Source organism: Pseudorca crassidens, chromosome 7 (assembly GCF_039906515.1).
Source record: "Pseudorca crassidens isolate mPseCra1 chromosome 7, mPseCra1.hap1, whole genome shotgun sequence".
NCBI lineage: Eukaryota > Metazoa > Chordata > Mammalia > Artiodactyla > Delphinidae > Pseudorca > Pseudorca crassidens.
In genome coordinates this window covers 65,967,295-65,993,929 of record NC_090302.1, presented here as the reverse complement: position 1 = coordinate 65,993,929, position 26,635 = coordinate 65,967,295, and the positions used below count along the sequence as shown (strand labels likewise).

Genomic DNA, 26,635 nt, shown 5'->3' with positions numbered 1-26,635 from the left:
AGAATTCTAAGATGAGCATTCAGGAATTCTTCCTCAAGGAAGGCAGAATGTGGAGCTGCTAAATGAGTCACTGCATGTATATCTTACCAGTGGGAATCGCATCAAGCCACCCCTCTAGATACAGTATTTAATAGTTGTCAAAATGTACAGTATTGTCTTGGAACTTGTGGTTCACGAGTTCATAGTCTCTGCTTTTTTGTGTTCAGTACAAAGATGTAAGAACCCACACAAAACATTTTTCTCTTATTATGACCTTACATTTGCCAAAGTGCCCCATGCTGAAATTCCTTTTCAGTGTCTTTTTTTTTTTTAGTTCAAAGCCAGACGTGTACCCAGACACAAAAGCCTCTGTGTATAGCAAGCTGTTTTAAATATTGTGACTCGACGATGTGCTGTCCTTTCTCTGCTTGAGCCAAGGATCTCTGCTCAGTGTCTGGATTACCAAGCTCCTTCTTTATTGTACCTCTTGTCAACCATTCCTATTCATTTAACCTTTCATTAGTGTCTGTGCAGCTTCACTGTCTGGAAAGGCAAGGAAAAACCGAAAGGCCCCACTGTCACAGTTATTAGATTTCTCGGTTACATCCCAGCAACCATAGAGAAGTGAGAGTCGACACTATTGTCGTGCATGCTGCTGTCCTGGGGTGCAGCCCTTCTGTGCACGTCAAGGACATGTGCCACATGTTGATATGCATCCCAGGGAATAAATGCACAACACGGGGGATAGGCCGATGCTGGCAGTAATGAGCTCTGTAGGAGTTATTGCAGAGACCAACAGTTTGTGAAGGAATTTTGCTTAACAGGCCAAGGAGATAGACAGAGTTGAGGGCTGCCAAGATTTGCCTGTGCGGAGCTTAAGTCAGTCGCATTGTTTTCAGCTAAACTTCATTTGAGGGGAGAATTGAATAAGTTGGACAGCAAGGAAGAGTCTTATTTTCATTTTTTAATCTTTCAGAGGACCCAAGTGATGTTTCTGGTGACTATTCAGTGTACTATAACTATTTTGTATACTGACTGAATCATCTATGTAAATGGATCTATTAGCAGTTTGTTAATTCTTCCATATCTAGAAAAGAATTTGAGATATTTCATAGATGTCATATATGTATTTTAAAATCCATGTAAAATAACGTAGCCTATTTATTTTCCTATGTTACTATTTTTCCCTTTTGATTTCCCTCTAGCATCTTTTGTATTATCCCTTGATTCCTTAAAAATGCATTTGCCTTGTTGCCTCAGTGTAAAGGAGGAAAAAGATGATCATTGGATTATTTGCAAATCATAATAAAGACCAATATTTGCAGACTTTGGATTGGAAAATATTTCTCAACATCTTAAGATTCATCCGATTACTCTTTAAGAATTCTCAACACATTTGAATAGAAAATGGTAAATTATAATACCTGCATCTAACTTTACCCTCAAGTTCATTTATTTTTTTAAATTAGGAAAATCTTTGTTGCTAGGGGCGACTAGAATATTTTTGTCTTTCTAATTTAAATAATTTTTGTCAGTTTACCAAACTCTTTTGGGGCTCCCCAGTAGCTTTGCAAATATATGAATGATTTATTACTGAATCCTTATAAAGTGATTTTTAAGTTTTACTTGACCTTACCTTTTTTAGCCGAGGCTAATTTTTTCACAGTTGTATTTGAAACTTTCTCTGCTAAGCTTTTCATGGCGTCATGTGGGCCAAGTTATCTTTGTTTCAGGGAGGAGAGATGAGCTATTTCCACATTCCTTTCTTCAGGTGGGATGATCCTTTGCAGGGAAATACATATTCATTCAGTAATTGACAACTAAGTGCCCAGCCAGCCCAGGGCCATGTCCCAGTCTCTTGACCATTGGGTGGAAGTTCTGTGCAGATAGTCAGATGAATGTACTTTGATCATCTCAGGTGACCTGGTGGCCTTCCCACGGACAAGGCAGGGGTGTGTTAACATTGCCCCTTCTAATATTCCCATTCCCATTCATTATGGTTTGTGTTGGGAGAAGTAGAAGAGGAAGGAGGGACATTTGAGGCTGTAATTTTACCTTCCCCCCAAAAAGCCATGTGGTAGTTAAAGAAAAGGAATGCATGTCAGGAGCTACTCTCTGAAGGAATCCTGCACCTATTCTTCATGCAGTCAGTATCTCAGCTGGCTGACCACGCCTTGGAAAGCAGTTGCACCACTGTCCACTCCAGAATGAGAACAGCCCGGTGACTGGGTTTAGAGGCAGGTCCCATTCTAGTCTACCTAGGTCTGAGAGCCTCCATTTCATCCCTGGTAAAACAAGTGAGTTTTGTAATTTCTATATTTCTTTCCAGTGGGAGCACTTTATATTTTATGTGATAGGACTATATAATCAGAGCTGTTTACCATTTTAATAGCTATATTGAGATATAATTCACATACTGTACAATTCATACGCTTAAAAAGTACAATTAATAACATTCCATTGTATGGCTATAGCACATTTTATTTATTCATTCATCCAACGATTGACATTTGAGTAGTGTTCACTTTTTTGTTATTATGAGTAATGCTGCCGTGAACATTTGTATGCATGTGTTCTTTTTCATTTTTGTTAGGGATATACCTAGGGGTGGAATCGCTGAGTCATGTGGCAAGTCTATCTTTCACCTTTTTTTTTTTTTAAATAAATTTATTTGTTTTTGGCTGCATTGGGTCTTTGTTGTGGTGCGCGGGCTTCTTATTGCGGTGGCTTCTCTTGTTTTGGAGCACAGGCTCTAGGCGCACGAGCTTCAGTAGTTGCAGCATGTGGGCTCAGTAGTTGTGGCGGATGGGCTTAGTTGCTCTGTGGCATGTGGGATCTTCCCGGACTGGGGCTCGAACCCGTGTCCCCTGCATTGGCAGGCGGATTCTTAACCACTGCACCACCAGGGAAGTCCCTACCTTTCACCTTTTGAGGAACTGCCAAATCGTTTTCCAAAGCAGCTGCACATTTTACATTCCCACTAACAGTGTATAGGTTTCCTAATCTCTTCACATCCTCTCTGAACTTGTTTCTATCTGTCTTTTAATTTTAACAATCCTAGTGGGTGTAAAGTGATTTTGATTTGAATTTCCCTGATGATTAGTGATGTTGAGCATCATTTCATATGGTAATTGGCCATTTGTATATCTTCTCTGTTTAGCAGAAATGTCTGTTAAATCCTTTACCCTTTTTTCATTTAGGTTGTCTTTTTATTGTTGAGTTGTAAGCTCTTTATGTATTCTGGACACAAGTCTTTATTAGATACAAGATTTGTAAATATTTTCTCCCATTCTGTGGGTTGTCTTATTTTTTTGATGGTGTCCTTTGAAGCACAGAAGCTTTAAATTTTGACAAAATCCAATTTATTTTTTCTTTTGTCGTTTGTACTTTTGGTGTGCTAAGCAATCATTGTCTAACCCAAGCTCATGAAAATTTACTCTAAGAGCCTTTTAGTTTGAACTCTTACGTTTAAGCTCTTGATTCATTTGGGCTAACTTTTGTGTATGATATGAAGTAGGGGTCCAGCTTCATTCTTTTGAATGAGGATACCAAGTTGTTCCCAGCATCATCGGTTAACGATTCTTTCCCCCTTTGAATTATCATAGTACCTTTTGGGAAAATCATTTGACCGTAGATGTAAGGGTTTTTTTCCCCTGAACTCTCCACTTGGTTCCATTGATCTATATGTCTATCCCTGTGCAAGTACCACACTGCCTTGATTACTGTAGCTTTGCATTGTTTGCAACTGAGAAGTGTGTGTCTTCCAACTTTGTTCCTCTTTTTCAAGATTATTTTAGCTGTTCTTGGTTCTTTTGCAGTTTATTTTTATTGTGATAAAAATATCACATAAAATTTAATAACTTAATCATTTTAAATATACAGTATAGTAGTGTTAGCTGCATCTTGCTGTGCAACAGATTGTTAGAACTTTTTCATCTTGCAAAATGGAAACTTACATCTATGCCTATTGAACAACTCCCCTTTTCCCCTCCCCATAGATGCTGGCAACAACCATTCCACTTTCTAAGAATTTGACTACTTTAAATACTTCATATAAATGGAATCATGTGGTATATATCGTTCTGTGACTGGCTTATTTCACTTAGCATAATGTCCTTGAGGTTAATCCACATTGTAGCACATGACAGGATTTCCTTTTTTTTTTTTTTTTTTGCGGTAGGCGGGCCTCTCACTGTTGTGGCCTCTCCTGTTGCGGAGCACAAGCTCCGGACGCGCAGGCTCAGCGGTCATGGCTCACAGGCCCAGCTGCTCCGCAGCATGTGGGATCTTCCCGGACCGGGGCACGAACCCCAGTCCCCTGCATTGGTAGGCAGACTCTCAACCACTGCGCCACCAGGGAAGCCCTATATATTCTTAATATTAACTCCTTATCAGAAATATGGTTTGCAAATATTTTCTACCATTCAGTAGGTTGCTTTTTCACTCTGTTGATTGCTTTCTTTGCTGTACAGAAGTTTTTAAGTTTGATGTAGTCTTATCTGTCTATTCTTTCTTCTGTTGCCCTTAGCAGTTTACTTTTAAAACTCAGAATAATCTGATCCTCAGAAGCGTAAAGGCTACGTTAGGAAAATACATCTATTGTTTGGGTAAAAAACTCTTGGTGATACTCCAGGGGACAAGAAATACGTCATTTAGTAGCCAAAAGATGATGGCTCTTAGCTCCCTGTGAAACACCCTGGGTTTGCTTTGATGTTTCTTAATTATCATTGAGTTTAAAAGCATTCTAGGTGTTCTATATAAGAGATACACTTCATACCCTGGAGGGTAGAATTAAGTACCTAGAAATAATTGTTTTTAGTTTTATAAATAACTCAAAAGGAAAGGAAAAAAACATTATGGAGAAAATTTGTCTTCCTAGATATTCCATTGTAACTAAAAAACACCACCAGTGATTAAAGCTAAAAATTACTGTATGATCTCAAACCCAAACTAACTGGTCCAGTTACGTTTTAAATAAATACCACGTTCAAATCTGGCATGGCACATTTGGAGACATGAGCTTATTTTAAAGTTTACCTGACAAATTTTGTAATTAATATACCTCATCGCTGAGTTAGAGAAGCTTGAGAGCAAATGAAAGATAACGTAATTTGGGGGCAGCTATATTGTATCATTGGTGAATTAAAAAAAAAGTTTGTTCCCTTTTAAAGTTCTAATTTTTCTTTATTCATGTTAAGAAACAACTATATTTATCTCCATCTAAAGTAATTGCTTTCCTAGTATTCTGATGAGCCGTTCTTGCTTAACTACATTGTCTGGTTTTGGCCTTTTGCCAGTTAGTTTGGACAAACGTTTCATTATTCATTCAGTATCAACTATTAATTAGATGGCTAACTGATCAAATATATATGTGGAGAGTATGTATTTTCACCCCTCATCAATGTTTACCTAAGTTACATAAATAGTAATTAGCCAATTTTAAATTGTATCTTATGACATATAATTACTTTTCTCCTGGTGAAAATTCTATAGAGGATTTACAATCATTTATAAAAACTGTATGGTAGAAAATCTTATATTTACCATACACTTTTGATTTTTGGTTATAATAAATTTCATTATACCAAATGACACAGTTTTTATTAATATTGAGCAATAAATCAATGCTACTTTTCTGTTTCACATGTTTTGACGTGCTCATATGTATCTTTGTTTTGTTTTGTTTTGTTTTGCGGTACGCGGGCCTCTCACTGCTGTGGCCTCTCCCGTTGCGGAGCACAGGCTCCGGGCGCGCAGGCTCAGTGGCCATGGCTCACAGGCCCAGCCGCTCCATGGCATGTGGGATCTTCCCGGACCAGGGCACGAACCCGTGTCCCCTGCATCGGCAGGAGGACTGTCAACCACGGCGCCACCAGGGAAGCCCGCTCATATGTATCTTGTTGTATATATATGGAATGACAGAATCATGTGTACTATTATGGTATCTTTCATGGTTTAAGGACATAAAGTATGTAATTACCTGGAAAAATACAGCCATACAAAGAAAGTCCATTCATTTCTCTGTCCTATGGTATTTAATCTCCCTGTAATACACATTTTATTCTAGTGGATTAGGGAAGTTTTTTTGTGTTAACACGTCTGTACGCTAACAGGTAAGCTTCTGGAAGTACAATATGATAGTTCAGTTTTCCTCTCGTTCAAAATGGTGATAGGAAACAAAGCATATTTGTTCATATTGGTTTTTGATAGACTAAAACATTAATTTCACTTCAGAGTACATTAAGTCTGAATAATATGAAAAAGTAGATAAATATTTTTTAAACTCAAATTCTGCCACGTGTTAAGCCATATGTTTTACCCTGTAAGTGTCCTTTGCAAAAAATATTTTCACATAAAGGATTTATGTGTGTTCATTGGTCTTTGCAGCTTTGCTTATGTCCATAAACAGCAACCAGTCACTGACATGACATTTCTGTGTACAGGGGACAGTGATAATTAGATCTAATGAAATGTGTGTGTGTGTGTGTATGTAGGTAGAAGCATCAGTGACAAACTGATAGTCTGCAACTTCCTTATGGGAGAGGGAGAAAGCAGAATAATATAGTTCACTGAGATGTTGTTTTTGGGTGTGTGAGGGGGAAGGGTTTGACACATGTGCATTTTCATACTGCAGTAATACCTGGTACAATATTTTTTGTAGTTTTAGGTATATGTATGGATGGCGTGGATGAATATTGAGTGTGTCATTGAATATTTCATTAATATTGTCAAATTGTTTTTCTGAAATGCAGATATGCCAAAGTAATCTGTTAACAGCCAGCAGGTAACTGTTTGTTACTATATGTAGAATAACTTGTAGATTTGCGTGAAACATTAGACAATAGTATACTGATTTGGTAAAAGATGCTTTTGAAAATGATCAGGTTTTTATGTTCAAATGGTACATTTCACATAGGCATGGGAGTTGTGGCTGTCATCATTTTCCACAGCATAACACAACTTTTAAGTATTTTGGATTGTAATTAAACAGGCGATTGCATTTCTGTGATACACATGACACTCTGTTCGGCACTGTATGTCTAACAGATGAGGTAGAAGTTCTAACCCTAATATGAAGGAGCACAAAGTCCATTGGCAGGAGGGTATTCATTTTCTTGAAAGAGTAACCATGGTCCAGGGGACTCCACTGGTCTTTGTATGTTTAGAAATCTAATTTTGTCAATACACGCTTAAAAGAGATCAGTCCTTAATGGACTCATTCAGCTGTTCACTGACTGAGGGGTGGAGATTACATACCCACATGTACATGCCTGCACACATGCCATGTGAACATGTATACACCTACATACCTTATTAGGTGAAATACTTCCGTACGCCTATCGGCATGCTTAGCACATTCTCTCCTTTGCAGGCAAATTTAAGTGGGAGTCAAATCATAATCCAAATATTGCTCATTGCTTTATGAACTTGGAATTTGATCAGAGAATATTAGGGATGGAGGTGGAGGGTGTAAGGGCCTCCTCCCTCTGTAGAGAAAACCTTTCCAGTGGCCTCTGTTTACAGTGCACCCTTCAGACTCCTCACTCCTGACTGTGCTTGGAAGAGCATTGACAAAATTGACCCCTGTTGCTTTTTTCTTCTTCCCATTCACCTTCTGACTGATAAATTCTTTTTTTCTCTGGATATGTTAATATTCTCAAGCAGATATTAGGCAACTGTCCTGGGAGCTACTTGTTAAGGTGACTTTGCATCTGTTTGGTTTTTTATGGATCTAATGCAGATGGCAGTCCCATTTCATTCATTTTAAATTTCTTGGGAGATAATTCATGCTACTACCTTACATGTAATGTGTTTTGTATATGGGTTAGGTGAGAATGGTGGGAAGCCACAGAATAAGGCTGCAGTTTCCCGGAGGAAAAAAAGATGTATGTTGTTGTTTTTTAAAATAATAAAGCTTAAGACCAGTTAAATACCTTTTAGAGAAAGTTTCTATTGTTTAATAATACCTTGTAGAGAAATATCATGATTTGCGATTGTCCTTATATATAGGAGGAATACACTGCAGTTGGGAAGTCAGTAAGGGGGTGTGTGTGCATGTGTGTGTGTGTTTAATCTCTGCATCTATTTTCTGTGTGATACAAAGGTTCCTTGATTACTTTGGGATTCTCTTTTCCATTATACAGTTAGAGCCACGATTAGATTTTAAAGATTCTCAGTGTTTCACATTGTGTGATGTTCAACATCTCTTTACTATTTCGTGGGTGCCAAAAAGGACCAAAAAGTTAAATCTGTACCTTTGACTTCACATTGGTTGATTCCAGTAACTTCCCAATTTGTTTTTTTTTTTTTTTTTTACTTTAGTCTTTTGTTCCCTTTAGAACACTTTAATATCAATTAGATTTTGACTACAGAGAAGCATTTGTTAGGGGAAGAGAAGGTAGGAGGATAAGGCACTGAACATCCACTGAGCCTGAAGGATAGATGTTGGTGGACAGGGGAGCCTCCTGTTGGCTGTGGTTGCCTTAGATCTAGTCCAGCTTTCATCCTTTTGTCCCTATTTCAGTCTGCGGTCTGTAAGTTTCAGAGCAGTTGTGGTACGGTTGCGTAGTGTGAGAATTTTATTATTTAAACCTATAGGGTTTAATGTATTACAAATTTTAAATTTGAAAAGGTGTCAGCACCAAAAATTAAGTGAGGGTGGTGATGGAGAGAATGGAAAAATTGCACAGGAAATGTTGAACACTGATAAAAATATAGTTAGAAAAATACATTGATAAACAAAGGGCCAGTTAAAATGAGTGCCATGAGACTTAACGTTTATGTGACTCCCCAACCTCCTTGCTCACCACGTTTTTCCTCAGGATCTTTCAGGGTCTCCTCCTCTTGTGCCCCTCATCTACTGGGCAAGTCCTGTTAGATCTGTCTCCTGACTTCCACCCATTCACCATCACCCTGGTCAGAGCCCTACCACCCTTTACCTGGAATACCGCAGTAGCTTCCATTTGGCCCAGTGCTTCCATTCTTGCCTCTGTCCTGCCCACTACACCCAGAGGATTCTTTACGGAGAAATCACTTCCCTATCACAAAACCTTCCAGTGTCTTCTTTCATCTTAACCACACCTGCAGTGAAATCTGAACTCCTGCCATGACTGAAAAGGATACGTAAGATGTAATCCTTGCCCAGTGCTCCAAAATCATTTCCTATCACTGGTCACTCAGCTCCCATAATCCTGACCTTCTTGCTGTTCACTGAATATGCCAAATTCCTACCTTCCTTAGGCCTTTGTACGCAGTTTTCCTCTGCCTGGAATGCTCTTCTTCCAGATTTTTGCATGGCTTGCTCCCTTATTTCATTCATGTCTCCTTGAAAATGTTATCCCTTTCAAGAGAACTTACTGACAGCTTTCGTCCCCCAGCTGTCTCTCCACCCTGTATGTTTCTCTGACCTCTATCCCTGCTTCTTTTCTTCATAGCATTTATCACCACTAGAAAAGATACTGAATTTGTTTACTTATATGTAGTTTATTATTTGTCGTCCACCTTCCTGCCAGGATGCCAAACTCCATAAGAACAGGGACTTTTGCATGTCTTGTTAATTTCTGAATTTCCACTGCCTGTAGCAGTGCCTGGTCTAGGAAACGCTCAGCAGCTGTTTATTGAGTGAATGAATATACCTGCATATGATTTTCCTTGTAATCATTAACAGATTTTTTTATCAGTTTTTATCAGATCTTAGTTATTACTTCGAGGGTTATTTATGGTATTTGCTGTTGCAATTATCAGAACTGCTTATTGGAGCAGTGGTTTCCAGAGTAGATGTAAACACCCCAAGAGGTATAAGCAAAAGTCATCCTATAAGATCTGGGGAGAATGAAATTCGATTTATCTCATTCTCCTATTTTTATATTTGTGTTTTGTAGTATGCATGGTATCTTATAGTACATGTATAAGAGATACCTTGTGCGATCAAATTTGACACTATGGATTGAGCCTGATCTGGACCAGGATGGTTAACTTTGTTTGAAGCAAAATATATCTCCGTAATCAGGCTTTTCACAGATGTTGTGCGTTTGAGTAATAAGGTGGTGATACCACTCGTGAGAATGTGTAAAGTCTTTCCCATTATTCAGAAAATTGTACAGATCTAATATTGGGTTGGGAGTGAGATATTATATGTAATTCAGCACACGTGTGTACTGATAGATATTCCTTAATATTCAACTTCTGGTAGAATTTTCAGGTATCTTGAGTTAAATTGCTCCTGTAATGGGGCCCTTTGTACCTGCACTAACCCATATGAGGAGGTATGTTGAGCCATTTTAAGTGATGATTCGAGTTTGCTTGCTACCTGATTGGTCTGTTTGGGGTGGTCTGTGTTTTTGGTTGATTTTTGAATAATTCTTTTATGTCATTTTTAGTAATTTAGGCCTTTTAATGAAGCTTAACTGGTTACTTTGGTGACTTCAGTTTTTTTTTTTAAACAGCTTTATTGAGATATAATTCACATACCATGCAATTCACCATTTTAAGTTTTACAGTTCCATTTTATAATTACAATATATGCAATTTTGAAGACACTGGGAAAATAAATAAATGATAAATTTAGAATTCGGAAGGACACCTAGTTAGGTATTCATTTTAGTACCTTCTCAAGTTAAAGGAAGTTTTATAACATTTGAAGAACTTGTTAATAAAAATTTGATAAGATTCATAAACTTGAGTGAAACATTAAAGTAATTAATATACTAATAAATGTGCTAAGGAAACTTGAAAACCAAAAATAAGTAGATACAAGTAAGTATTATTCTGTATAACATAGTCAGCCTAGAAGGTCATACACTGATGTTAGCTTAAAATGTTTTGGAGTTCATCATTTGGCATTGGGTTTGGACAGCCTGTATCTAATTCTTCTAATTACCTTCAGTGCCAGCAAATTTTCTGTGACAAAAGTTTTGGTTTTCTGAATTGTCTAGAAGTTAAGCCTGATGAACATGGTGGGTGATAAAGCCAAATAATTCTATTTTTGGTAGGAAGAAAATTGGCACAGTTGATTTTTCTCATATAACTTATGAATTGGCTCTGGAAATAGTCACAAAGGAAGAATTCCAGAAACGTTTTGAACAATAGTAGTGTTGTTGGAATGAGCACAGTGTCCTAAGGTGACAACTGAGACATATTGACTATTTTTCCCCACCAATAATGGAACTTCCTATTAATATCCATAGAAACTCATTTGGTTCTAGGAGAACCGGTGGGAGATTTTTTTGCATATATAGATTCATACATGCATGCTTACAAACATTTTTCTAACCATCAAATTGTGTTAATATTTTGTGGTCTTATGCAACTGGGCTGCACGTGGCAAGTACCCGATAGATTGTACTTCAGTGTAGATCTTGTGAAATCTGAGTAAAAGTATTATAGGTTGTGGCCTGAGGAGGCCTCTGAAGGCAGAGACGATCAAGGAAATTTTTACCTAAGATGTGAGACTGCGTAAGTGCTCCATGATATTAAATGGTTTTGTGTAGCGCTCTTTGGCTAGAAATTAGAACGATTGTCACATAGCTTATATTGTATATTTTGTCTTAGTTTCAGTAAATCTGTGTATGTGGGGTATAAATAAATACTCAGGACATGAGAAATGAGAAAGCAAGTGTAGTACAAATTTGTGCACACAAACTGTTTCTGAGGCAGTCTTGTCTATACTGACAGATGACGGAAGTCAAAGGAAAGAGTAGTTGCTAAAGGGGAGTATGATTTTATTTTGTTTTTTATGCTTTAAGATTTGTTTTTGAATTCCTGTAAGTTGTAGTTTCAGGTGACACTTACCAATCAGTTTATGATTACTTTCTGGTTCTCAGTTGAGAAATGCACTAGTTATACCTTCTCGGAAAATACTGTGTTGTAAACTTTCTTCCAATTCATCTTCCAACCTCTTCTCCACAGCACAAAATGCTAATTTTGCGTGGAATCTGTAGATCTTGGCATAATTTTATTGTTAAAAATATTAAAATCAGTTTTGAAAAATAAGTTTATTTTGCAAAATCACACCCACACCCTATTTTGAAGTTTGTAGAAGGTTTTTAAGAATGAGAATTCAAGAAATAAAAAGGAATGAAATAAGTTTGACTCCAGAAAAGCTAACTTTAGATATTTCTGGATTCCCCCAGAGTTCTCTGAAACTTTGGAACTTTCTGATTTGAAAGAAAGTTAAGACCAACTGGTATTAGAAGTAAACAGCTGTAAACTGTTGGGTGTTTTCTTTTAGCCAAACCCAAAGTGAACTTATACATACGTAGTTTACTAAAGCTTTTTACATAGTTCTGTGAAGGTAGAGAGGGCACTTAGCAGGCTCTGTTATAAGGTGGAAAGCTCTGCTCGACCAAAACACGAGTGCATCATTAATACTGTCTTTGTAGGAAACACATGTGCTGTCTTCATGGACCATTTGGCCCATGAGATGGGATTTGTCATAGTTCATTGTCATGTATGATGACTCCTGTGGGAGTGTAAGGTCTAGCTGAAAGGGTTCTCCATGTTTTATCTTGTTCCAGGTGGCTTATTATACTCGAGAATGCACTTAATTAAAAGCTCTGTGTTTTCCGACACCCATTCACAATACCTACACCTGACTTTGTCCATGGAATTTCATATGCAGATTGAGGGCAGTCATGACCCGGAAGATGGAAGCTGTCAGACTTGAAATCTACTTCCATTTTTTGGTGTCATCTCTTTACCATGAGATATTGGACCTTTCTAGGTTTTTTTGGATTGGTATTCTCAGGAAAAGAAATTTATATTTGATAAGAAACTAAATAAAAGAACCATTTATTACTATTGGATATTTCTCAGAATACCATGAGATTGAGTTTTGTTGTGTTTTTATAAACTACTGCATCATAAATTTCTTTTTAATAAAATCTTTGACTGAATCCAGGCCTAAACCAAGACCCTTTCTTAGAAAAGGGAAGTTTTGGAATATTTCATGTTATAATTCTTTGAGATCAAGCACAGTAGGATCTTATAGAATTTCAGTTTTTTATGTATGTATGTAATCTGTTTCTTTCTTAAATTTGCCCCTCATTTGAGTGCAGTCATACTTTATTATAATCAACTGTTGATACAGCTCTCACATGCTGCTCTGTAGATTCTTAGGTATATAATTATGAAATTTTTGTCTTTCTATCTTTATCAAGGAATAAATGATCCTAAGTGGATCATTATTTAGTAATGTACTTATTTAGTAGTTTCATGTTTTAATTTTTAAAGCTCTGCTGAAAGATTCTGGTTTGTGGCTGTCTCGGCAGTATATCTTGGACAGACTTTTAATGGTCAAAGTTAAATTGTACTGCCTTGTGTATTCCATTTTTAGAAATTAGTGTTTCATCCCTGATTGAGAAATCCAAGACTAGGACCGTCAAACTTTTCTAAATGTGTTTAGCCAACATGCAGCCTTCTTTGAAAGGTGATTCTTTTTCACCAAATGAATTTTATAAAGTCAGCTTCCTTAATTTGTAATGTAGGCGCAATGAAAGCCGCAGGGTGTTTTTTTTTTCCCTGAGAAATCTTTAAAGAGATGTTTAAACAAATCAAAATATGCTTATAACTTTAAAGAAATAATTTGGTGTGGCAAGTTTTAAATAAAAAAAAAAAAGACATATACATACATGCACACACACACACTGCATAACCTCTCTTTGAGTCTTTGGTTTAAGTCCTCTGTCATATAATGCCAAAAACTTTGTTCTGAGCTGCGTGTGTGTTGAAACATGTATGCCTGTCCTAGTGTCATAACTAATTATATCTCTCGTATGCTTACTTCTAGTAATTGGAAAGTAGACCTACCGCAGCAGAGGATTTTAGTTTTATCTTGAGGACCTGCTATAGAAATCAAGTTTTTGACCATGCAGTAACTTGACATTGTAAACTGATATTACTGTTTTAAATATATCATCCACTTTGTGTTTTGCAGAAATAGTGTACTGTAAGGGAAGAAAAAATTCCAGTGGTTCTTAAAAAGACATCTGTCTTTAACAGTAATGATAAACGCTAATACTGACTCACTTTGCAGTTTTGACTGCGATAGTTCGTTTATAAATTGGAAATTGACAGTCTAGTGTTGTGATAACAAAATTTTATTGGATTTCTCTTTCCCAAAGTTTGTCAGAAGGTTGTAGCTACTGGCAAACCTGTTGGTGCTTTGGTCACTTAATCTTCATGGATGGGTCTAAAATAATTCGGGGCTCATTCTGTGAAAATGCATTGAGTAGAATTTTCACTGACTAGTTTAGAAATCCTGTCCTGGACATGCTTGTGACTGGGGCAGCAAACAGTGTGTAATATGCACCAGCATGCATGAAAATATGTGGTCCTTGTCCCTGCCTGCTGCAAGAGGACTTTACCCGGCTTCAGGCTCTGAGCTGCAGTCTTGTCGCAATTAAAATCTTAGGGCTGGGAGCAGTTAATACTGGTGATAGATTGTGGTATTTAGCGTTGTGCTGTGTTCCCTGGTGAGCTAGTTCTGTAGACTTACAGGATTCTAGTCAGAACTTGGGAAAGACTCTACCAAAGAATTTGTGGTGATTAAATACTTTTGAAAGCAAGAAATACAATGACTTTTATTATTAACAGGCAGACCTATTGGGCTTTGCTTAAAGAAATAGTGAAAAGATGATGCAGTTCTGTGATTGATAACTGTTTAAAATTTAACACGGAAAATGCTAGATTTTCTTTTCTCATTAAGTTAAAGTATTCCTAGCTTTGAAGTTTCTTTCCTTTCATTCTTTCATTACAGTTGAAAATAAAACTCTGCAGTTCTGTATTTCAAAGTTAACTCTGTCTTCTGTATTTTATACTAAATCAGTTTTTATAAATTCTGCGTTGTTTCTGTCCTCTGGTAACTTAAGTATGCAGAGGCATTGAACTTGAACGTCTTGTGCTCTGACATGTGGGGTTTGGATTCTTGGTATAACTCTTCTGTTTTGAAAACTGAACTCCCAGTGGTTTCTTTCTAATCAGTATATCATGACCTGTTACATTAAAAAGTAAGATGGTCTAAGCCGTGTAACTTTTGAAGACTGTGACTGTAAAAAGCATGCATGAAATAATGAAAGTCTTTCCATTTTTTAAATGTTCATTTCTCTTAGAGTTTTTGTGGTGTCAATCAGATGAATGCCAGTTTTGGTTTTAAGAATAACTGACGGTGGAAATCTGAATTTGCAGCTGGTGGGCCCCGTAAGAGAGAGAGGGTTATCTCTGAACGTGGGGCATCCTGGCTGTGCGTGACAGCCTTGGCATCCAGCCTGACTGACGGAAGCAGCTTCCCACTCATCAGTTGGCTGTGAAACACTGAGACGGGGAAGATGTTACAGCTTGTCTGGGTTCTGGACCTGGGGGTGCTGCCACCTCCACGGGGTGTTTGGAAATCTTGGGAGATGGTTTTGTTTGTTACAAATGAGTGGAATTGGAGTGCCTCCTGCTATGTAGTGGGCCAAGGACACCTCATTGTCCCAGCTGCAGAAGAATTTATCCTCAGTGATGACTTGTTCTGCCCAAAATGTCAATGCCTCTGCTGGGAATCACTGGACAGTTATTGATATGAAAAAAAATAAAAATATTGGTAAAAATGATTTGCTTTCCCCCTAGAATTGCCACCTGACTTTTTTTTTTAGTTGCGCTGTGCAGCTTAAGGGATTTTAGTTCCCTAACCAGGGATTGAACCCAGGCCCTGGCAGTGGAAGTGCTGAGTCCTAACCACTGGACCGCCAGGGAATTCCGACCTGACATTTTTTTTAAAGGAATGTTTCCCTCCCCTTCTTTCCCCTTTCCTTCCCTTTAGTATAGTTGACCCTTGAACAACACAGGTTCAAACTGCCTGGATTCACTTATACACTGGTTTTTTTCAGTGTATATGGAGGGCCAACTATAAGTTATTCTTGGGTTTTTGATGGTGTGGAGGGTTGGTGCCTCTAACCCCCATGTTGTTCAACGGTCAGCTTTCTATACTTGATTACAGCTTAACCCAAATTCCACTTCTTAATGTTCCTGAGTAAATTGATTTCTAAAGGTATATGGGTATTTTATACGCTTGGCTTACTAAAGATATTTAGTTGTGAGCTCCCAAGTCAAACCCAGATAGACCCATTTATGCAAATACCCATTGTATTGTGTGTCAGTGTTCGGCAGATGAGCACATTATATAAGTGTGTTGAAACTCATGTCTCTAATTTTTTTTGTAATTAAAGAAAATAATTATCTTTGTGAGAAATTACTATAGAATTAAAGAATTTTTAAGTCAACAGAAAAACATTAAATAAAACCAGAATTTGATAAAAACAAATATTTTCACATATTCATTACTTTCTCATGTCAGTACCAGTTTTGAAATTTTGACTGGAAATTTCAACATAAGGCCTTGTTTTTGAATAATATTCAGTCTGGAATCATTATTTAATATACAGAAACATTCTCTTCTTCCACACACATTCACAGTCATGTGGCAACCTTAAAGTAGCTCAGAAACATTTAATAAAAGCCACTTAGTTGGTAGTAGTTTTCATTTATGAAAAAGCAGTTTAGGTGTGTGTGTTAGTGTGCAGCTTTAGAATGGCCATAAGTAACATCTCAGCACAATCTAAGGAAAATAAATCAGCTCTTTTTTGGGCTTCTAACAAGAGTTTTGGCTTTGGTGTTGGAATGACCTGCATTTGAATACCGATACCTCTACTTACTAGGTAGAATCTTGTTGTACAAATTCCTTTACCTATTTATTTATTTCTAATTGTGGTAAAAAAAAAAACAAACACATAATATAAAATTTATCCTCTCGTCCATTTTTTTTGTGTGTGTGGTACGCGGGCCTCTCACTGTTGTGGCCTCTCCCGTTGCGGAGCACAGGCTCCGGACGCGCAGGCTCAGCGGCCATGGCTCACGGGCCCAGCCGCCCCGCGGCATGTGGGATCTTCCCGGACCGGGGCACGAACCCGCGTCCCCTGCATTGGCAGGCGGACTCTCAACCACTGTGCCACCAGGGAAGCCCTCTCATCCATTTTGTAAGCGTAAGTTCAGTAGCATTAACTATATTCATATTTTTGTGCCTTTTAAAAAAAACTTTATTTTGAAATAATTTCAGGCTTGCAGAAAAGTTGGAAAAATAGTATAATAAATTCCCATATAACCCTTCACCTGGATTTCTCAAATGTTAACCTTTACCATGACTATGTAATTTAAAAAATTGAGATGTAATTTACATACTATACAATTCACCATTTTAAAAAGGGTACAATCAGTGGTTTTTAGTATATTCACAAGGTTGTACAACCATTGCCACTATTTGATTCTAGAAGGTTTTCATCATTTCAAAAGCAAACTATACCCCAAAGTAGTAACTCTCCATTCACCTCTCCACCTAGCCCTTGGCATCCTTCACTTTTTGACCTACTGTGCTCTCTCCTATGAAATATAATAGTATTGCTACCTGGAGTATTTTGAGATAACATATGTGAAAATGCCTCACATGGGGTCTGTCAAAGGCAAGTGCCAAATGCTCATTCCTTTCTTTTCATTTATCCTCTGAACAGAAAGTATCACACTTAAACCTACATGAATTATTTTGGAAACTGTGATGCCAGTGAGAAGAATGGTTTCTCTTCTAAGAGAAAACTGAATTTTCTTACTAGTTCAGCAGTCAAAAACATAATGGAGGCAGTTACATTAGAATAGCTAATGTAAGGTAAAACAGCTTCTGAAACTCCAAAAAATATGTCCATAAAATAGTGTTTTGCAGACATAGGCTAGGGAAGAATCTTTTGCAATGGTTGCCCATCGTGCATGCCAACTTTTTCATTGATTAATCTTTTACTTTTAAGTTTTATCTTTTTTGACACGTTTTATGTGTCCATTGTTTAAACATTTTCAAACTTGGTATGATTGACTTCATAACAAGGCATGTAACTACCACAGTGTGGTAAAACCAGTCAAAGATCACAAGGGTTGCACTTTTATCTTAAATGACAGACAGGTACACTTCATGACCTGATTAGCCTTTGGTGATATGATGGTTTGATTGTGGATGCAGTTTAGCTCAGATACCTGCATTTTGAGGAATGATCAGTTACTTATGGTTCTGATTGCCTTATCTACAAATGTTGCAAATGTTCTAAATATTTATAGTGTAGTAGGAAGCAGTATAGGGTAGCATAGGGATAGAAAGCATATGAGTCAGAAAGGCCTGAGTTTGAATCCCAACTGTGTTATGGGAAGTTTGACAATGGACAGAATTTCTTGAAGTGTCAATTTCCTCATTTGTTGACTTGGAGGGTAATAATCTTCTTTGTATCAGGTCGGAGCAAGGATTAAAGTAGAAATAGTGTGGGTAAGGATCAGCTCGGGGCCTGATGTACCATAAAAACTCTTTAAAATGGTAGATGTTATGCACATTTCCTTCTGTGTTGATTAAAGAAGGGCCTCTGTAGTCCTGTGATGCTGATTAATTTATGTGTGACCTTTTTTTATTTGCCTAGAACATTGCGTATTAGGTAATTTTTTTCTTGTGAAGTATAGAACTGCAGTGTTCGAATGAAAAATCTGAAGAGCAACAAAAATAATGACCACCCTGGCTGAGGTTAACAGTGGTGGAACTGGTGGGCTCATTTCAACCCAAAAAGCTGATTTTGTTTTTTGATATATTACTTCCTGTTTAAAGTTATGCCTGCCTTTTGTGAAGTAGCTAAAATGTTTTATGGTATTGAAAATAATAAGGAAATTGGCCAATTTGAAGATGCCCATCATCTATATGGTAACCCTTCTCTGATGAGCAGTCTTAGTCTTATTTTACAGTAGAACTGCTGAATTAAATATGACTGAAATGTTCTTTGGGTGTCAGATTCATAAACATGATTATGTATGGGTTTTGTGGCTGATGAGCATAGGAGTACCAGTTTTTCCCAGTCACTCGACCTGGTAATTCTTTTTTTGTTTTTGGTATTTCTCCCTGCCTTAAATTCTTGAATCTAGTGACAAAACCATTTAGTGTGTGTCACAAATCTGCCTGTTTGGAAAGGCATACAGACATCGCAGTATTTTGTCATCATGACATTAAAGGAAAAACACTTTTTATAATAGGGTGAATACTTCTGAGCAGAAGCAAAGGTCAAGCTGTAGAGTGAACTTTTGAGTGACAGCTGATGCTAGCACGGCTTAAGGGGGAGATGCCAGGTCAACTGTGGGCATTCATTAGCTTCATGGATATGAAATGACAGTCTCTTTGCCCTTTTATGCCAGGGAATGCTGAATTTTCTAAAAGCAAAAGGGAGAGGAGCATGTGTGGCTGCCAGAATGAGATGGTAAGAAATTAAATGATCAGGACACAAAGCAAGGAAGAGTAGGGGTTTAGGGGGTGTGTGTGATAAACATTCCAGATAGGCACTGTGGAATGGACCGAAGGCACAAGGTCTGTTTTTTTTCTAACCCGGACTCTGTCACTGACTAACTGTTTGATCTTTGTAACTTTGGTACTTCTGCAGAGCTCCTTATCTGAAGAGCAGACAAAATGAAGGATGGAAAACAGGTTTTTCCTCCCTTGCAATATTGATAGATCGGTAATGGCTGCTTGAGAAAAGGATTCTGAGACTGCCTTGGGTCATTGGGAAGGAGTTGAGGCAGTTGTTGATGACTGTTGTAGGGGCGTGTGTGCTGGCAGGCATACACGTGTGTATGTAGGTACATGCATCTCATGTGTTGACTAATCGTAGTTCAGAATCCTTTTCCATTCACGTTATGTATCAGAGGTTACATTTTTTATCACTATAGGGTTGAGATGAGCTTTTTTGTTCAAGTGCTTGACTTTGATCATTTTTACATTTTACCACGAATCTTACAGTTTATGAACATCTTCACAGAAAATTTCTCAACGTATTCCACAAATACTCATTTGAATTATAATTCTTCCCATTGTATAGCAGAGATAATAAAAGTACCATGGATTTAGGTGTTATGACCAGGTCACAGCACTGTAAAGCCAAGGGGCACAAAACTGGGAACTGAATCTTCAGACTCTAGGTTTTGCATATTTTCACAATATTATGCTTTAGGAGATGAGTAAGCTAGTAATCTTTTGAGTACTTACTGTGTTCCAGCTATGTGCATTATTACCTCATTTAATCTTTTTAAGCATCCCACAAACCAGGCATTATTAACATTGTTTATCACTATGGAAAAATGAAGCTTCAGAAAAGTTAAGTGGCTTGAAGCAAGTCATCCAACTTGTAAGTGCCAGCATGAGGATCAGAGTACAGGCCTAAGTCAAGAACCTGAGCTCTGATAACCACAGTATTCAGCAGTAGAGACGATCTTCTTCTAATCGACCTTTGTACTCCTGCCTGAAGGTCAGTGTATTTCTGCTTTGGGGAGAGAATCATAGGCCATAGAGCCAGCTGCCTAGTAGGCATACCGTGATGGCCTCTGGGAAGGAATGAAGTGGTTGTTGCCTGAGCTAAAGAGTGTACAGCATGCTGCACGTAGAGTCACGTGGGCTTCTCTTCTAACCTGCAGATCCGGGTGAATCAAACCTAGTAGGTCCCTTCAGAAAAGTAAGCCATCTAATGAACCACAGTTACCTAAGTGGTTATCGTTAGTTAGTATTTGGTATGGGCATTCATTTTTATTCTAAGATAACTTTCAAAACTAAGTCATATTTTGGGTTGTAATTTAATACCAAATAGAAGGAAGGTAGGTAAGAAAATGAGTGATGGCGTGTAAGTTTTGCCATATTGATACACAACATAAACAGGGCATTAAAAGATGCAGAGCCCTTAGCAGCTAGTGCCAGTTACGAGTGGCTCAGCATTGCTGAAAGCAAATAAGATTGCCTTCAGATGTACAATATATACAAACTGTTGGAGAATTTTTGCTTGACTTTAAGGAAAGAATACTTAAGTTTCTAATGCCTTTCATTATCTAAGAAAATTATCCAGAGTTGTTAAAGACTTAATCCACTGTTTTAGAAACTCCACATTTTGGTGACTTTTATATATTAGGTCTTTGTATAAGAAGGGACCTATGTCAGAACTAACTCCTGTTAGCTCATCTCCACTGACAAACAGAATTAGTTTTTCTTCACATGGGTTCCTCAAGACATTAAATGTGGGAAACCTCTTTGTGGCACACGTAGGCCAACAGATAACTTTTTGTATTTCTTGGTGTCTGCCTGAACCACCATTAAGATTGTCCCTGCCCAAGGGTACGAGTCATGTTTTATTCATGTTTGAGTCACCAAACCTAGCATAAGCCTGGCATACAGTAATTCCATAAATGTTGAATCAGTAGCTGAAATTCAGTTTTACGTAAGAGCAACAGCAAGCTACCAGGTGAAGATCACGTCTACTGTTCGAAGTCTAAGCTCTGGAAATCTGAAAATACACTGGATTTTCCATTCTGCAGTTCATACAGGTTAGCATGTTTTGTTGTGATCAGTTTTCATAGAGAAATCCTCAAAATCTGGAGAGTGAGTGGTAACAAGTTGCATTTCTGAGCTTTGTTTTTCCTGTAAAAATCTGTCTAGATTTAAATGCCAGAGGCCTGTGCATGAAAAAGACTCCAAAGAAATATTTTTTGGTTAAAAATAAGTGGTAAATGGAAACTTGTGTACAATATACAGTATTCTGTGGGCCTTATTTAACTAGACCTAAACATCTGGTAGCCTGAGCCGTCAGGCTTGCACAGCTGCAAAGGACAGTAGTGGATCTCGTTAGGATTTGGCCTCTGAATGATCTGGTTGCGTCTTCCACTTTTGGTGTTTATACCCCATAGATCATAAAATATAGAAAGCGGAGCAAAAGTGAAAGAGTGGATGCCCTAGGCGTTTTAAATGATGGGGCAGAGGTGTGATGGCCCTGGTAAGCGGTACCTTGGGAGCCCCCAGGTCAGGCTACTCGCGGCTCTGTTGTTCTGGTGCCTCATCTTTGAAGTGGTATCACAATACGGTCTTGGATACCTTCTGCTAAGAGTACTCGAAAAACTGTCACTCTGGGGCTTTATTTATCTCATTGTATAGATAATATTTGAGGACCTCCGTAATGCCAGCCATTGCCTTTGGGACTGGAGATAATTCCCCAAGGACTTGGCAGTCTGGTGGAATTAGGGTTTTCTAAGGTTGTGTTTCATGGTGTTGTGGTTTTATACTACTAAGATCTTTGCTGTGGATCAATTTTTAGCTCCAAGAACATGAAAAGAAAGGAAAAAAATAGAAAATGTCTTGTTACTTCTCTATCTCTATGCCTTATACAGACGTGACTCTTTGAATTTACCTAAGTCATCCCCCACATCAGGTAGTAGGACACTGGGCGGGATTTTATCATACAAAAAACTTTTTGGGGGCACAGCCAAAATATTCTCACAAATATTGAACCAGGTGTATAAGTTGACTAACTTTAGACATGTAGTTGTCATTATTAATTTAAGTGGCTTCCTATTACTCAGAATGCTGTGGACAGCCCAAGGACCTTTTCTGATTGCTGTGTAAAGCAGGGAAGTTCAATTTGCATGTATATATTGAGGTTGTCTCTTCTACCAAAAACTGAAGAAAATCATCATTTTTACTTTATGGGATTTGTTAGTGCTAGTCTTTGTAGCAACTTCACGTTAAACACTGATTAGCAAAGTATCCTCTTTTTGTTCCTGATGGTGAGGGTTCATTCAGGACCTGGGAGAAATTAGGATTGACTGAGTAGAGTTGAACTTAATTAAAGAAAGAAGGGAGACATTAAATTATATTCTTGAATCGGTTTTCTTGAATATTTTATTTCCTGGGAAGGAAGGGTTTAGCAAAAGTTTTTAAAAACAAGATAAACTAGAGATAACATCACACTCATGGCCACATTATTGTTTGGGAATCTATTTCATCTGCATATATGCTTTCATGTTTTTAAAAAAGACTGTTCACGGACGGTCCACTTTATATATGGATTTATTTGACTCCATGACTAGTTATCATTGACTATAACTTAAGAAAAAAAAGACCTCTGTTCCTTTGTCCAGATCAGAACAAACTGTATTTGAAAGGGGGGCCATGAGGATACCATGAATAACCACAGACTTGGCCCACAAAGGAAAGGAAATTAGGGAAAGAAGGGAGCCGTGCCTTTGGTCCCCCCAAATCCTAGTCTGGGAACCATTAGCAGGACCATCTTGCTGTGCGGCACATTCATAGCGTGAAAAGCAATTTCTAAAACTGCTAAAACCAATCCCTGTAGGATTTTAGAGATTAAACTCACCACCCTGTGTTATAACCAGATGAAAATAATTATGTACCGCAGCCTGCTTCTGAGTGGGGTGAAATGGATTTCTAGTGCCAGGATTCTTAACTAGGTGAGATGGGTGCTGTGTTTTACTAAAGGCTCCCTGCAGTTCAGAGCCTTATCCTATTAGGGCAAGTCTCAAAACTGGTCAGACTGGGAAAAAACAATACAACTTTAGACATCAGTTCTTTTAAAACCTCTTCTAACTGAAATCTGTGTTTTTTGGCAAGAGACTTAAATCTCATGTTTAAAATACAGTATCAAAACTGTACCTTGTGGGCTTCCCTGGTGGCGCAGTGGTTGAGAGTCCGCCTGCCGATGCAGGGGACACGGGTTCGTGCCCCGGTCCGGGAGGATCCCACATGCCGCGGAGCAGCTAGGCCAGTGAGCCATGACCGCTGAGCCTGCACGTCCGGAGCCTGTGCTCCGCAACGGGAGGGGCTGCAACGGTGAGAGGCCCGCGTACCAAAAAAAAAAAAAAACAAAACTGTACCTTGTGCATACTAGTTTTTCGCTAAATAAATGTTAAGAGAAAAAAATTTTATAAGCACAAAGACAGTTTAGGCTCAGATTCTGCCTCTATAAAATAAGGATAATAATGGTACCTACCTCATGGGGTTGTGGTGGTGAGGATTAAATGAGTTACTATATGTAAAGTGGTTACAAACGTGCTTGGCACAGAAAAAGAAAAAACAAACAATTTTGATTGAAAAAAGCAATCATTTGTTTGATGGAAATATTCAACAATTTTGATTGAAAAAGTAGACAGAAAAAGTAGACAGCATTTAACTATTATTATTATATGAAGTCCCTGCTGCTAACATCCCACAAGTGGAGAATTGTTTCTCCATTTGTGTAGAAGGACAGTGCTGATTGTTGCACACGCTCTGTAACTCAGTTGTCCTTTTGAACAATGGCACGAAGTTTGTGATACTAGTGAGTGAAGCTATTATCACTAAATGAGACTCACTGACTAGACTTTTCATAAGTCCTCATGGGTATACATGACTGACTTTGTCCCAGTGAACACTGACTTCTGTGGAAAATATTAACCAACCATACACAAGTGAGAATGCCGAAGACACATTACCCACTGTAGAATTATCGACTTCTTAAAAAAGAAATCAAAACTAACAAAGGAAGGGGAATCTGTTACACTATCTTTTTGAATTCACTTTTATAAAAATTCTTTGCTGGGTGCTTAATATATATAGGGCAGACACTACTAAGCTCTAAGGACTCAAAGATAGGGGAAAAAGAGTAACAATCCCTACCCTTATGGAGGTTACATAAGAATGAGACTAATAACATTTAGATAATCAGGCAGAATTGTGAATGGTAAGGTAAAGTTGGGAATACAAATGGCTTCCAGATACATGTCTTCTGAATCCTCTAAGGAAGGTATCTTTGTTTTTCTCTTCCCACAAAAGAGAAAATGGGCCCAAAGAAGAAAACAGACTTACCTAAGGTCAGGTAGCTGGTAAGGAGCAGTCTAACTGGAGTGTGATTCTAAGCCTTGTGTATTTTTTGTTCATCTGCTGCTGCTGCCACTTATTACAACCAATGTGGGGAAAGAAGGACTTAAGTGTCTATAGTTTATAAAAGTATTTATCTATTTTGGAGTGTTTGAAATAAATGGATATTGGCCCTAACAAGCAGACTTGGGGATCTCCAAATTTATAACATTGACTCCTTTACTAGTATAGTTAACTCAGGAGGGGAAGATAATTACTACAAATAGCAGAATTATTTTGCTTTAAGGGACTTTGGAAGCTGTGCAGTGATGTTCAAACCTTTTCTGAGCCTTGGAACCCCTCTCCCTTTTCCAAATGGACTACTACTCGGAACCCCCAAATGTAAATAAAGCATGGGCCACCAAGCGTAGTTGGGGGTATCGGGGCAGATCTCCCTGAAGGGCTGTTTGAGCTGAGATCTGAAGGATGGAGAGACATTAGGTTGCTTGGGGGCTAAGATGGAGGGTGCTGAGTGTTGCAAAAGGACCAGCACCCTGAGGTCAGAGAGAGCCTGGGGCACTAGCGGTGTGAACAGAGGCTATTGTCGCTGTGGAGAGACTAGAGCAAGGTAAGGCTGGTTAGCCGGAGCCAGACCATGGAGGGAGGAGCTTGTAGGAGCTTGTAGGCCATGGCAGGGACCATAGTCATTATTCTGGGTGAAATGGGACGCTGTTGAAGGTTTTAGGCAGGGTTTGCGCTCAGGATTTTTGAAGGGCTTGCTCTGCCACCTGGCAGTCCATTTGAGGTGATCCTCTCTCTGGAGCCAGGGACAGGGTCCCATGTGCAATAGGAATGACTCCTTCTTGTGGCATATGCAGCCAAGTAACGAGCAATTCCCAGCATGTCAGGGTCCCGTGATGGGCCTGCAAGGGCAATAACATTGAAAAACAGCAGAGAAAAAAAATTGCCCTTTACCCTTAGTGAACTAAGGATAAAGGAACCGTAAGGGAATATAGTCAACCATTACTCCCCTGGGGCTAATGACCCCAAAGTTCTCGGCTTCTTAGGCCAGCTTTCTGTTCTCTCCTCTTGGCATTTTGTAGCCTGGGAGCACCTGCTCCAGGATATAGGAAGAAGAATGGAGTTCAAACTCAAAGTGGATATTTTCTTTATTTTTTTTGAACAATCCTGGTAAAATGCTTATAGGGACAGAAGTTTGAAATTGTCCAGAAGAATGTTTTTTCGATTTCTTTGTTAATGTTGTCTCTCTTCTTGAGGCTGAGCTTCTGAGAAGAATTCATCCAGGGAATTCAAATCCGTTCTCATTTGGGAGTAGGGAGTGAGGTTGGCCATGGCAAGAGGAGGATGGATTTGTGGGAGGATCTCACTGCCATGAAGGTTTCTGTTCTAATTCTTCTCCAGATAAATAGCTGTGACATGGGGTGAATCACTGAACTTTTATAAGACTGATTCCTTGTCTGTAATAAGAAGGAATGTGGATTCAGGGACTCTTCTTCCTCTTAAATGCTACGTGTAAAATAATTATTTTAAAAATTAATGTCCATTGTTAGGTTTTATCTTCTTGATTTCAGACTCCTTGAAAGAATATTCTGTTTGTTGTAATACTGTGGATAGGATTCATTGACGTGTTTTATAGTCAGTGCAGGAGAGGAGTGGATGGTTTTAGAAATTTGTCCCAGAATTGATGACATTATAATAAGCAGATCCAATGTTGTAGCCGTTTGTTCTTGATTAGGGAATCGTTTAGACCTCCAAACTGGGGCAGAACATATTGTGTTCTTTGTGTTCCACTGTGCAGATTGCCTGTTTTTCTTTGGAATCCTGTGCCATATCATGGCTTCTTTCCCCTTGATATCATGACACATGACTGATGATGTCAAAGAACCTTCTGGATTTTCTTTTTTTCTGTTGGCCTTTAAGTACATG

At 38.3% G+C, this 26,635-nt stretch overlaps 1 protein-coding gene across 12 annotated transcripts in view; it reads left to right on the top strand.

Moving 5' to 3' along the window:
• The window catches only part of BNC2 (basonuclin zinc finger protein 2), a 427,080-nt gene that overhangs the window by 5,471 nt on the left and 394,974 nt on the right, over positions 1-26,635 (top strand). For 3 of the 12 annotated variants that reach the window (XM_067744448.1, XM_067744441.1, XM_067744458.1), the window contains exon 1: positions 19,227-19,283. The exons of 7 other annotated variants lie outside the window; for them this stretch is intronic. In XM_067744448.1, the coding sequence (XP_067600549.1) occupies positions 19,260-19,283 (24 nt within the window). In that variant the 5' untranslated portion in view covers positions 19,227-19,259. Of the gene's footprint in view, positions 1-19,226; positions 19,284-21,149; positions 21,388-26,635 lie in introns of those variants that run through there. 2 more of the 12 variants (XM_067744445.1, XM_067744446.1) reach the window with 2 other exon arrangements.